We start from the raw sequence: 13,332 nt of genomic DNA on the forward strand, positions 1-13,332 counted from the left end.
TCGGCTTTGATCCCAGGGCACCTTTTGTCCCTGGAGATGCTCTGCCAGCCAGGTACGTGGAGGGAGTGCAGCCCGCCCTCCGGGGCGACGCGCGGGGCTAGGGCGGGCCGGCGGCTCCGGGGAGTGGCGGCCGGGAGCCCGCGAACGCGGGTGGGCGCCGTCGCCTCACTAACCGGGCGCCTCCGGGAAGTCCGGGCGGGGTCCGCCGCTCGCACATAGGATTAGCGTCTTCTAAACTCCATCCCTGGGAAAAGCCGCCGCACTTCTCACCCAAACTCGCGCAGCCGAGGGGTTGGGCAGGGGTTGGGCGGGCGCGGGGGCCGGCGAGGCGGATCCGGGAACGGGTGGACCCGGGCGGCCAAGCCCCTTCAGCGCCGGCCCAACCGCCCCGGCCCGGGCCAGTCAGTCCAGCGGGGCGGGGGCCAGTGACACAAAGGCGGCGGCGGGTCCTTCGGGCCTCTGGCCTCGGGCAGTCGCAGGGCGCCCCGGGCCGCCCGATCTCCCCTCGCGTCGCGGCCCGTCAGCCGGCGCCGCCCGTCGCCCGCCCTCAGCGGTCCGGCGAGGCGCGGCCTCCTCCGCCCGCGCGGGGTCCCCTGGTTAACCCCTGCCCGGCAGCGCGGCCGCTGATTGGAGGAGGCGGGGCGCCGGGGCAGCGGGGACCCCCCCCACCTTCCTCGTCCCCTCCCCCTCCTCCCCCACTGTCGGCGCTTCCCCCACCCCCCTAGGACCCCCCCCTGCCTCCCAGCCGTGCAAATCTCGCGAGGAAACACGCGGTTTCACTAGTGTGTTTACACCGATCACTACTAATCCGGACCGAACCGATCCGGATTAGGGGGCCGGAGGCGGGTCCTGGGCACCAGCGGTTCCGACCCCCCCGCCCTCCGCGCAGCACCCGAGTGGCCCCCAGCCGAGCGGGCCCCCCACCTCCTGGCCCGGCCTGGGCCCTCCTGCGCCTCCCTTGGCCTTTGTCCGGCGCCAGGAGGCCGGTCCCGCGCCCCCCGCGGCCGCCCGGGCCCGGGCCCGCGTCGGGCGCCTGGCTCTGTACGCGAGCCCGGGGATCTGCGGCCTTCGTGCCCCCCCCTCCCCCGCCCGCCCTCTCGTGGAGCCCGGCGCCGGCGGCGGCTGCCCGGGCGGGGGGTTGCGGCACTCAGGAGAGGCCCCGGCTCCGCCCCGGGCCTGCCCAGGGGGAGAGCGGAGCGGCCCGCAGCCGGGTCGGGTCGGGGCCCCTCCCGGGAGGAGCGTGGAGCGGCGGCGGCGGCGGCGGCAGGTGAGAGGCTGAGCCCTGGGCGGGGGAGGGCGCCAGGCCTGGGGCATTAACCGTCCCGGGGACCCCTTTGGCCTGAGGAGCCTGCGACCTGGGCCCAGCTCGGGGCCGGCTCCGGACTGCAGCTCCTGGGTGCTGAGGCGGGAGGGGCTCCCTGAGGGCTGCGGGTCGCTGAGGGGCTGGGCAGAAGATGGGGGAGGCCCAGGCGGCTCCGGCCTGGGATTGGGGTCGGCGGCCGGAGGAGAGACGGGGGCCCCACGGTAGCTGGAGGCCTCGGCAGCCTCCCGGGTGCCCCCGAGAGCCGGCCCTCCCTTCCTCCGTGACAGGTGGGCCTGGAGTTGGGGAAAGTTTGGAGCCGGCGAGGGGCGCCGGGACCAGGCCCCATCGCTCCTGCTTCCCGGCTGTGGGCTGCAGGGAGGATCCCAGTCTAAGGCCCCGCTGGAATTAGACGGAGTGGCTATTTCCTTAACATGAGTTGACATTAAACGGAATAACCGCCGGGGCGTCATTTTCCGGGCCGGGCCTGGGGATGGAGGTTTGGGAAGTGTTGAGAGAGACCTTGGGGTTTGGGAGAGACTGCAACCTCTGCCATTCCGACCTCGATTAGGGCAGGGCAAGACGCGAGGAAGGCCACGGGGGAAACTCATTCTCCCAGTCTCTTTTTTTCCTTCTTTTTCTTTTTATAAGGATGCATTTCAACCTTTCTGAGAATTTCCTAATTCTCTCTCTAACCTGCACTTGCATGTGTGGGTGAAACTTTAATTTGTCACCTTTTCATTCCCCTTTGCCCCAGGCTCTCAATCCAGGAAGGGAAATGAAACTGAAGGACTTGTAAGGGGGTTGTTACTGGAGATTGTAGAGTTGTTGGATTGCAGAGGAGAATGTTCGATTCATCTTTTCAGTAACTTTAAAATCACACCAGCCATTCCAACTATTTAATGTGTTCGAAGGGGTTCTATGTAATGATATATGTTTCTTTTCCACTGTTAATATTAAAGAGAGGTTTTCAATGGGTCGTGTAGGAGTTGGTCTGTTGCAAAGGATGGACATATTTGCTGAAAGTAGCCTGTGCATTAATTGGTTATGGAAGTTTAAAAATGGTGTCCTCCTGCCCCTCCCTGCTTGGAAGAAGGGCTAAAAGCAGATGTCCAGAATCAAGAGAAAACTACTGCAGGGAGTGGTCAGAAAAAGATTTTTAAAGGGATTGTTATGGAGCTATATTGATTTACTGAGTGACTGGAGGTGGATGGTTTTACCATGGACTCTATTAAATTTAAAATAATTAATTCCTTTTCTCATGAGCTACTGTGAGCTCTTCGGAGAAAGGAGCTGTATAATAGTGTTTTTGCAGTTATTTGTAGCTTCTGATTCATCCTATATTCTTTTGAAATTATTGTCAATGATTCATATTTTTAGTTTAAGGACTACTTCCTGAGTGGGAAATAAATATCTGAAGATACTTAGCTAGATTCGAAGGCTGATAGAAGGAATTTTCTTTTTGCAGGCTAGTTCTTGTTTTGTTCTTTTCCCTGTGCTCAACTTTTACAGAGATTATATGAAGGGTTTGAGGGGTTTATTTTTGCTGTTAAAATCAAATCAGAACTAGGGAAGAATAAGTGGCTGTCATAGAAGAGGACTTCTGAGCTGCTTTACAACTTTTAAATATATTACTGTTTGATGAGGCACATAGTAGTCTACCACTTGTGTGCTATATTTACTTGAGATTTACCTGCATTTGATCTTTCAGTGAAATAATTACTGTGAGTTTTGTTCTACAAAAAATTGCCTCATCACATTTTAGTGTTTATGGTTTCACAGCCTACTTTTTCTTTTTCAGTAGAAATGATGGAAGAATTGCATAGCCTGGACCCACGACGGCAGGAATTATTGGAGGCCAGGTTTACTGGAGTAGGTGTTAGTAAGGTGAGTAAGATGATGATAATGAACACTATACATATTCTAATTTAAACACATTTTTTAAATGATTAAGAGCAATTTGGGTAGGCCCTTCTGATAGTTTGCAGGGGAGAAGATTTGGGTCTTAATTTCAGTGAACTTTTAGATCCTACTAGTCATTCCAGTAGTCATTTAACATAGTAGATTAGAAAATGTTCTATATGGGAATAGATGTTTCTTCTTCCTTTCTGGTATAGAAGAGGTTTCTCATGGTTCTTGTTACAAGGAAACTAACAGGATGTGTGTATAGATTCTATGCCATATTTTGTTAAAACTTGTCAGCCATTCAGAAAGAAAATTACAAGGCATAACATAGCTTTGTTACATTGGACTTTGGAGGTAGTTACATGGTAGAGTATTGAAAAATTGGCCTCTGTGAAGTCTGCAGACTCTTTACTGGTTGCACCCCCAGACTGGTTTGTTGCTCTTCTCGTTCTTCCTTCTTAGTTTTTATTTTTGTTGCAGGAGCATAATATTAGATTAGGCCCCCATTAACGGGCACGTATGAAGTTAAGCAATGTTATAGTTTCCTATGCATGTTTATATACCCACTGGTCCACCCCTCTGCTCTCATAGGATGATTTTACGATGTGTAAAATGTTTGATTTTAATACAGTACGCAAAGTATATTTACGATATTTTATTTAAAAGCTTCATTGGTCCAAGATCATATTACTTGGGCTTGAGATGTGTGAACGTATGAGCTATTGAATCCTTTTTTTTGAGACAGAGTTTTCCTCTTGTCGCCCAGGCTGGAGTGCAATGGTGTGATCTCGGCTCACTGCAGCCTCCACCTCCTGGGTTCAGGTGATGATTCTCCTGCCTCAGCCTCCTGAGTAGCTGGGATTACAGGTGCCCGCCACCACGCCCAGCTAATTTTTGTATTTTTAGTAGAGATGGGGTTTCACCATGTTGGCCAGGCTGGTCTCGAACTCCTGACCTCAGGTGATCCACCTGCCTCGGCCTCCCAAAGTGCTGGGATCACAGGCAGGAGCCACTGTGCCTGGCCGAGCTTTTGATCTTTAACCAGTGTGATACAACATTTCTTTCTGTGCTTTTCAAGAAATCCTGTCTCATGGTAACCTGGGTGTTGATCTCGTGCTTTAGTTAGTAGCTTCTCCAAGGAGAAGGTGTGTTGAGGTTTAGTTGGAAAAATGGGCTTCTTTGATGGGTCTCACAGTTTTGGTGAGCTGGGATAGCTTGATAGGGGTTTTTTTTTTTTTTTTTTTTTTTTTTTTGAGATAGAGCCTTGCTCTGTTGCCCAGGCTGGAGTGCAGTGGCACGATCTCGGCTCACTGCAACCTCTGCCTCCTGGGTTCAAGCGATTCTCTTGCCTCAGCATCCTGAGTAGCTGGGATTACAGGCATGCACCACCATGCCTGGCTAATTTTTTTTATTTTTAGTGGAGACAGGGTTTCTCCATGTTGGCCAGGCTGGGTCTCGAACTCCTGACCTCAAGTGATCTGCCGGTCTTGGCCTTCCAAAGTGCTAGGATTACAGGCATGAGCCACCACGCCCAACCAGCTTGATAGTTTTTGTTTATTCAACAAATATTGAGCACCTGCTGTATGCTAGGCATTGTGCAAGGTGTTAGGGCTGATGCTTGAGCACAGTACCTCCACATCTGCAGTATGGGGAGAGAGAGATGATACTGTGATGAGATCTGTATTAGAGCTGTGACAAGGTGCTGTGGGAACACAGGATTTGTTACATATTCTTAATTTCTTTGGCCACTTAAACAGTTTACTTTTGTGGCACTTTAGAGTGGCTGTGCTCCTGGACGTTGTATATTGAAGTTACATTTACAAATGTAAACTCTCTGATCTAGGTGAAGTAGCTTCAAGTAGAAGTGAGCAATATATTTGAATACTAAATTGATCTCTAAATGACCTCTGATGTGTCTTTTTAACTTGAAGATTGAGCATAAGGCTAATATCCAGATCTGTCTGTTTAAATGGTCCCCCCACCCCCGCCTCCCATAAGTCAGTAAGTTTATATTCAAATTTTACATAGTTTAAGCTCACTGATCTTTGGATTAGGGTTGTTGTTCTGTTTTTAGGTTCGTGATGGCTGTATCCAAGTATACTTTTGATGGAGTAGGGCGTAAGTGATAAGAATGAGTGACATTCAACATGTTGCTGTCTAGACCCAACTTAAAGTCATGTAACTAAGGTATCAGAAAACTTTAATACAGTAACCTATCTGTTTAATAGGAAATTCTACCTTTAACATAGAAATAAGTTCTCTGTACAGAAAAAGAAATTTACGTATTTCCAGTTTTTTTGTTTGTTTTTGAGAGGGTCTCACTCTCTAGCCTAGGCTGGAGTGCAGTGGCATGATCTTGGCTCACCTCAACATCTACCTCCCAGTCTCAAGCGATTCTCCTGCCTCAGCCTATAGATAGCTGGGATTACAGGCGTGCTCCACTACCACCCTGTTAATTTTTGTATTTTTAGTAGAGATGGAGTTTTACCATGTTGGCCAGGCTGGTCTTGAACTCCTGACCTCAAATGATCCACCTGCCTCTGCCTCCCAGAGTGTTAGGATTACAGGCATGAGCCACTGCACCCAGCTTTATTTCCAGTTGTTTTTATTCCATTAGTGTTTTTTTTTTTTTTTTTTTGAGACAGAGTTTTGCTCTGTCGACCAGGCTGGAGTGCAGTAGCACAGTCTCAGCCCACTGCAATCTCTGCCTCCCGGGTTCAAGCGATTCTCCTGCCTCAGCCTCCTGAGTAGCTGGGACTACAGGCGCCTGCTACCATGCCCAGCTAATTTTTGTATTTTTAGTAGATGGGGTTTCACCATATTGGCCAGGCTGATCTTGAACTCCCGACCTTGTGATGTGCCTGCCTCGGCCTCCCAAAGTGCTGGGATTATAGGCGTGAGCCACTGTGCCTGGCTTAAGTAGTCGTATGTTATTTTGCTATTTCCGGTCATGGTAAGTATATTGATTACAATGAATTTGTTATTTGAGGACTAGCAGGAGAGTATTTTTTTTTTCCATAACAAAGAAACTTGAAGAAAAAAATTAATTCTGTAGTTTGCAGAGCTGGGAAAAGAAAATCTCCATTTTGTATGACTTCTTTTTTTTTTTTTTTTTTTTGAGACAGAGTTTCACTCTTGTTGCCCAGGCTGGAGTGCAATGGCACGACCTCAGCTCACTGCAACCTTCGCCTCCTGGGTTCAAGCAATTCTCGTGCCTCAGCCTCCCAAGTAGCTGGGATTACAGGCACGTGCCACCACACCCGGCTAAGTTTTTGTATTTTTAGTAGAGATGGAGTTTCACCATGTTGGCCAGGCTGGTCTCGAAATCCTGACCTCAGGTGATCCACCCGCCTCGGCCTCCCAAAGTGCTGGGATTATAGGTGTGAGCCATCGCGCCCAGCCTTTGTATTACTTCTTTTACCAGTAAGACATCATACCTCTCAGACTATTGATTTGAAATGGGGGTGTGGAGGAGATGATGATACTGGGAGAAAAGGGTGCTTTTGGAAAACCTCCTCTCCCTGGCTTTGAATTCTCATTTTGGATCATTATTTCCCAATGAGAATATCACCGTGTTAGGGCCAGGCACGGTGGCTCACGCCTGTAATCCCAGCACTTTGGGAGGCTAAGGCAGGCAGATCATGAGGTCAGGAGATCGAGACCATCCTGGCTAACATGGTGAAACCCTATCTCTACTAAAAAATACAAAAAATTAGCTGGGCTTGGTGGCGGGTGCCTGTAGTCCCAGCTACCCGGGAGGCTGAGGCAGGAGAATGGCTGAGCCCGGGAGGCAGGGCTTGCAGTGAGCCGAGATCGCGCCACTGCACTCCAGCCTGGGCGACAGAGCAAGGCTCTGTCTCAAAAAACAAAACAGAACAAAAAAAGAATATCACTGTGTTGATGACAGCTTTGTTTTTCAAAGATCAAAAAAGATTTCAGCCCCTGCAGCTCCAAATGAGAGAGCAGAGTGACTTCCCTGTGATGGTGCCATCTAGTGGGACTGGTTCAGCCTCTTGTGCTGTCTCTTGAATTTCTCCTAACTATTCATAACATTTTTCAGTACTTTTTGATGTCCATAGAAGGAAGAAAGTCAGTGCCACTGTGGATTCTTTCCTAGTGGACAAGAGTGTTACAAGTAGCTACAGTCTTTGAACTTTCTGGTTGTTGTAAATCTTCTGTTGTATAACTTTCGAGTTTTTTCCACCTGCAAATTAGATATACACTCCATTACTTAGACTAAAACAAAGTGGCCAAATCTCCACATCTATTACTTATATTTAAGTTGCTCATTACCTGTATTTAGGTTTTTAATTTTTTATTTCTAATTTTCTTGCATAGTGCAAATTTTTAATTTTCTTGCATAGTGTGTTTATAGGTAGGTACTCAGTTTCTCAGCATATTTACTTCATAATAATGGTAAAACAAAAGTCATTTATTTTGGGCTTTGGGATGCACTATTTGGTTTTTGTTTAAAAGATTGACGTTTTCTGTCATGAATTGATGAGGGGAAAGTAGTGTAATGTGCACCCAAAAGTCTATATTAGGCTCCCTAGTCTAGCTGCCCCTTTTTAGGAGGACCTGGAGCCATTGTCTTAGCAGTTTTGAGGTGATAAGGTTAAACTGGGTTGTGAACCTAGTAGTTTTCTGTTTTTTTTTTTTGATACGGAATCTCACTCTGTCGCCCAGGCTGGAGTGCAGTGGCGCAATCTCTACTCACTGCAAGCTCCACCTCCCGGGTTCACACCATTCTCCTGCCTCAGCCTCCCGAGTAGCTGGGACTACAGGTGCCCACCACCACGCCCAGCTAATTTTTTGTGTTTTTAGTAGAGACGGGGTTTCACCGTGTTAGCCAGGATGGTCTCGATCTCCTGACCTCGTGATCTGCCTGCCTTGGCCTCCCAAAGTGCTGGGATTACAGGTACGAGCCACTGCACCTGGCTGCTAGTTCTTTATGTCTTGTTGACCTGACGTGAGCTGTCCTACCTCTTTTTCTTTTTTTTTTTTTTTTTTGAGATGGGGTCTCGCTCTGTCACCCGGGCTGGTGTGCAGTGGCGCGATCTCGGCTCACTGCAGCCTCTGCCTCCCAGGTTCAAGCGATTCTCTTGCCTCAGCCTCCCCAAGTAGCTAGCACTACAGGCGTGTGTCACTATTCTCAGCTAATTTGTATATTTTTAGTAGAGACAGGGTTTCCCCATGTTAGTTGGCCAGGATGGTCTCTCTCTCTTGACCTCGTGATCCGCCTGCCTCGGCCTCCCAAATTGCTGTGATGACAGGCATGAGCCACTGCGCCTGGCCTGTCCTACCTCTTTTTTAAGACCTCTTCCTGTAAGCACTGGATAATCTACTTCTAGGAATGTGAAACTGACTATATCTTGAATTCATATGTTTTCAATCAACCTGTTGCAGTTTATATTTCACACCCTGCTTCCTTTTTGACAGTTTAAGTACAGATAGTCTCAGCGGTTCTGGAGACCATGTAAAGTAGGCAGAATTTCACCCTTGCATGCATTGTTTCTTGTACCTAGTTGAATATCAATGCTAATACAGTAGCAAATACTTATAATACTATGTGCCAGGTACTGTTCCAACAGTACAACAAAAGCAATAAGAAGTGAATTTAGATCTTTTATAACAGCGATAATGGTTAACAAATCTGTACGTAATCAACTCACTGGATTAATAGGCATTCTCCATTCTCTCTTTATAAGCCATACTGACTGATGCTTATCACATTGCTCCCACCAGTTGAATTATAGCCATGTCAATGATCATTTTACAATAACTTACACTTGTGTTGTAATTATTCAATTTAATACACAATTGTATAAAGCAATGAAATATGATTGCAGGCCGGGCGCAGTGGCTTACGCCTGTAATCCCAGCACTTTGAGAGGCCGAGGCGGGCAGATCACGAGGGCAGGAGATCGAGACTGTCCTGGCCAACATGACGAAACCCGTATCTACTAAAAATACAAAAAATAAGCTGGGCGTGGTGGCATGTGCCTGTAATCCCAGCTACTCAGGAGGCTAAGGCAGGAGAATCACTTGAACCAGGGAGTCGGAGGTTGCAGTTAGCCAAGATCGTGCCACTGCACTCCAGCCTGGGCGACAGAGCGAGACTCTGTCTCAAAAAAAAAAAAAAAAAAAGAAAGAAATATGATTGTGAAATGAAAGAATTGTTTCCAAGAGAACTAAGTTAACCGCCCTAGAAAGACTAGATAAGTCAGCACGCGCCTGTAGTCCCAGCTGCTCAGGAGGCTGAGGCAGGAGAATTGCTTGAACCTGGGAGGCAGAGGTTGCAGTGAGCTGAGATTGCGCCACTGCACTCCAGCATGGGCAACAGAGTGAGACTCTGTCTCAAAAAAAAAAAAGAAAAAAAAGTAAGTCAGCAAGGAGATATCTGTAAAAATTTATGATATTGTTTTAATGTGCAGGAATTCTTTACTTAAATCCTTGGCAAGTATTTTTTTTTTTTTTTTGAGACGGAGTTTCACTCTTGTTGCCCAGGCTGGAGTGCAGTGGCGTGATCTCGGCTCACCGCAACCTCCGCCTCCCAGGTTCAAGTGATTCTCCTGCCCCAGCCTCCTAAGTAGCTGGGATTACAGGCATGTGCCAACATGCCCGGCTAATTTTGTATTTTTGTTAGAGATGGGGTTTCTTCATGTTGGTCAGGCTGTTCTTGAACTTCCGACCTCAAGTGATCCGCCTACCTTGGCCTCCCAAAGTGCTGGGATTACAGGTGTGAGCCACTGCTCCCGGCGGCAAGTATCTTTTAAGTTCTCACTTTTTTTTTTTTTTTTTTTTGGAGACAGAGTTTCACTCTTGTCGCCCAGGCTGGAGTGCAGTGGCATGATCTCAGCTCACAGCAATCTCCACCTCCCAGGTTCAAGCGATTCTCCTGCCTCAGCCTCCCAAGTAGCTGGGAGGTGCCCGCCACCATGCCCAGCTAATTTTTGTATTTTTAATAGAGACGAGGTTTTACCATGTTGGCAAGGCTGGTCTCGAACTCCTGACCTCAGGTGATCCACCCGCCTTGGCCTCCCAAAGTGCTGGGATTACAGGCGTGAGCCACCGTGCCCGGGCCAAGGAGCTCTTTTTCTATCTTTTATAAATTTTTAAGTCTGATACATCACATTATATAATCAAATTGACTTATGAAAAGGTATTTAACCAACTGATACCTTTCTTTTCATGTAGTTCATTGCAGCAATTAGAAGCTTTCAGTTATGAATATCTAGTGTCAGTTTTTTCACATACCAAAGTCACTTTCATTTTTTAAAAATGTTTGTATGTCTTACATTTAATTACATGCCTGACAATGCTCAATAAGTATGAATGCTGAGAAATGGCCTATACTTAAACTGATGCATTTTAAGAAACTGTGGATTAATTTACTTTAGTATTTATTTGATTCCCTCCTTATTTCACATGTAGTCTAGTACCAACACGTGCCTCTTTCTCTGAAATTTCTGAAGTGTTTTTCTGCCCCCATTGCTACTGCCTTAATCCAGACTGTTTTTATTCATAACTCGAAATTCTAGTTTGGAAGTCTTGCACCCTTTCTGTTCTTTTATTACCACAGAAATTACAACACATAGTTTTAACTTATCAAGGTTAATGTTAATACCTTTGTCTTCCTCTTGGTCAGTACAAGGGCCTTGAAGATTTTTTTTTTTGAAGATTTTTTTTTTTTGAAGATTTTAAAATTTTTTTTGAGATGGGGTGTCACTCTGTCACCCAGGCTGGAGTGAAGTGGCATGATGATGGCTCACTGCAGCCTTGACCTCCTGGGCTCAGGTGCTCCTCCCGCCTCAGCCTCCTGAGTAGCTGGGCCTACAGGCACACACCACCACACTTGAATAATTTTTGTAATTTTTCTTTTTATAAATTAAAAAAAAAAATGCCTCTCATCAGCATCTTGCAAATTTTTATATTTTTTGTAGAAACTTGGTTTTGCCATGTTGCCCAGACTGGTGACCTTGAAGATTTAACTCCATTTATTCCCCTCACAATTCACATGCTATTGCTGTTCTGTATTTAATTGTACGTGTGTGTGTGTGTGTGTGTGTGTGTGTGTGTGTGTGTATGTAAATTTTTTTTTTTTTTTTTTTGAGACATGGTCTCACTGTGTCACCCAGGCTTGAGTGCAGTGGTGCGATCTTGGCTCACTGAAACCTCTGCCTTCTGGGCTCAAGTGATTCTCCTGCCTCAACCTCCTGAGTATCTGGGACTAAAGGCACATGCCACCATGCCCGGCTAATTTTTCTTTTTTTGTATTTTTAGTAGAGATGGGGTTTCACCATGTTGGCCAGGCTGATCTCGAACTCCTAACCTCAGGCGATCCGCCAGCCTTGGCCTCCCAAAGTGCTGGGATTACAGGTGTGAGCTACCGTGCCCAGTCTGTATATTTTCTAGAGCACTTTTAGGTTTATAGAAAATTGAGCAGCTAATACAGAGTTCCCATATACTTCTTCACCCTACTTTCTCATTATTCACATTTTGCATTATTACAGGTGTGAGCTACCATGCCCAGCCTGTATATTTTCTAGAGCACTTTTAGGTTTATAGAAAATTGAGCAGCTAATACAGAGTTCCCATATACTTCCTCACCCTACTTTCTCATTATTCACATTTTGCATTATTACAGGTGTGAGCTACCATGCCCAGCCTGTATATTTTCTAGAGCACTTTTAGGTTTATAGAAAATTGAGCAGCTAATACAGAGTTCCCATATACTTCCTTACCCTACTTTCTCATTATTCACATTTTGCATTATTAGTGTCTTTGTTACAATTGATGATACGTTATTAACTAAAGTCCATTGTTCACAGTTGTCTACTGGCTTCCATTAGGCTCTTTATTTATTTTTATTTTTATTTTTTTGAGATGGAGTCAACTTGCCCAGGCTGGAGTGTGGTGGCGCGATCTCATCTCACTGCAACCTCTGCCTTCAAGGTTCAAGCAATTCTCCCTGTGTCAGCCTCCTGGGTAGCTGGAATTACAGGCGCCCACCACCACACCCGGCTAATTTTTGTATTTTTAGTAGAGATGGGTTTCACCATGTTGGCCAGGCTGGTCTTTAACTCCTGACCTCAAGTGATCCACCTGCCTTGGCCTCCAAAAGTGTTGGGATTACAGGCGTGGGCATCACACCCGGCCAGTTATAGAATATTCTCAGCCGTTATCTTGTCATATATTGCTTCTGTCTTATTCTGTCTTCTCTGGCATGCTAAACATATACTAGACCTTCTCATTGTGTTTTCTCTGCCTCTTACCCTGTCTCTTGTATTGCTTGTCTTTTTGTTTTCTTATCTAAATACTTGGTAGTTTCTTGTGACCTATCTTCCACTTGATTAATTTTCTCTTTAGATTTGCCTAATCTACATAAACCTATACGTTGAAATTTTGTAAGAGGTGAGTCACTCTTATCCTGAGGGTGTAGCCCATGGGTCTTCTAATGTATGGGGTGGCTTTCCCACACTCCCCTCATTGGGCAGGGCCTGGGCTTTGACTTTCTTCTCTCCCTATACTCCCAGGCCTCTTAAATTATAGGTTAATTTCATAGATTTTTCTTTTTCTTTTTCTTTTTTTTTTTGAGATGGAGTCTTGCTCTGTCGCCAGGCTGGAGTGCAATGGCATGATCTCGGCTCACTGCAACCTCCACCTCCCGGGTTCAAGCGATTCTCCTGCCTCAGCCTCCCAAGTAGCTGGAACTATAGGCACGCGCCACCGCACCCAGCTAATTTTTGTATTTTTAGTATAGACAGGATTTCACCATGTTGGCCGGGCTGGTCTCAAACTCCTGACCTCAGGTGATCCACCACGCCTGGCCTAATTTCAAAAATTTTTCTTTAGAATTTAATCTGCAAATGACTTCAAATTGAAATCATTTTTTATTTTTAAATTTTAACTTTTAGAGACAGGACTTCATCCCCAGGCTGGCCTCGAACTCTTGGGCTAAGTGATTCTCCCACCTCAGCCTCCCAAGTAGCTGAGACAACAGGCATGTGCCATTGCACCCAGCAGAAGTGATTTTTTTGAGTTCTGGTCTTGTGTCTCTGGATTCTTGACTTCTTACAGAAGTAATTCTTTAATTCATTGCTTTGCAGTCAATAATATAAAACTAA

General features: G+C 46.7%; 1 protein-coding gene across 6 annotated transcripts in view; it reads left to right on the forward strand.

The window, feature by feature from the left end:
* Positions 1–762: 762 nt before the first annotated feature.
* The window catches only part of TLK2 (tousled like kinase 2), a 135,731-nt gene continuing 123,161 nt past the window's right edge, over positions 763–13,332 (forward strand). For 2 of the 6 annotated variants that reach the window (XM_054458909.2, XM_054458915.2), the window contains exons 1-2: positions 763–1,267; positions 3,102–3,187. In XM_054458909.2, the coding sequence (XP_054314884.2) occupies positions 3,107–3,187 (81 nt within the window). In that variant the 5' untranslated portion in view covers positions 763–1,267; positions 3,102–3,106. Of the gene's footprint in view, positions 1,268–1,574; positions 1,591–3,101; positions 3,188–13,332 lie in introns of those variants that run through there. The other 4 variants (XM_054458910.2, XM_054458916.2, XM_063657086.1 and 1 more) reach the window with 4 other exon arrangements.

Source organism: Pongo pygmaeus, chromosome 19 (assembly GCF_028885625.2).
Source record: "Pongo pygmaeus isolate AG05252 chromosome 19, NHGRI_mPonPyg2-v2.0_pri, whole genome shotgun sequence".
Classification (NCBI taxonomy): domain Eukaryota; kingdom Metazoa; phylum Chordata; class Mammalia; order Primates; family Hominidae; genus Pongo; species Pongo pygmaeus.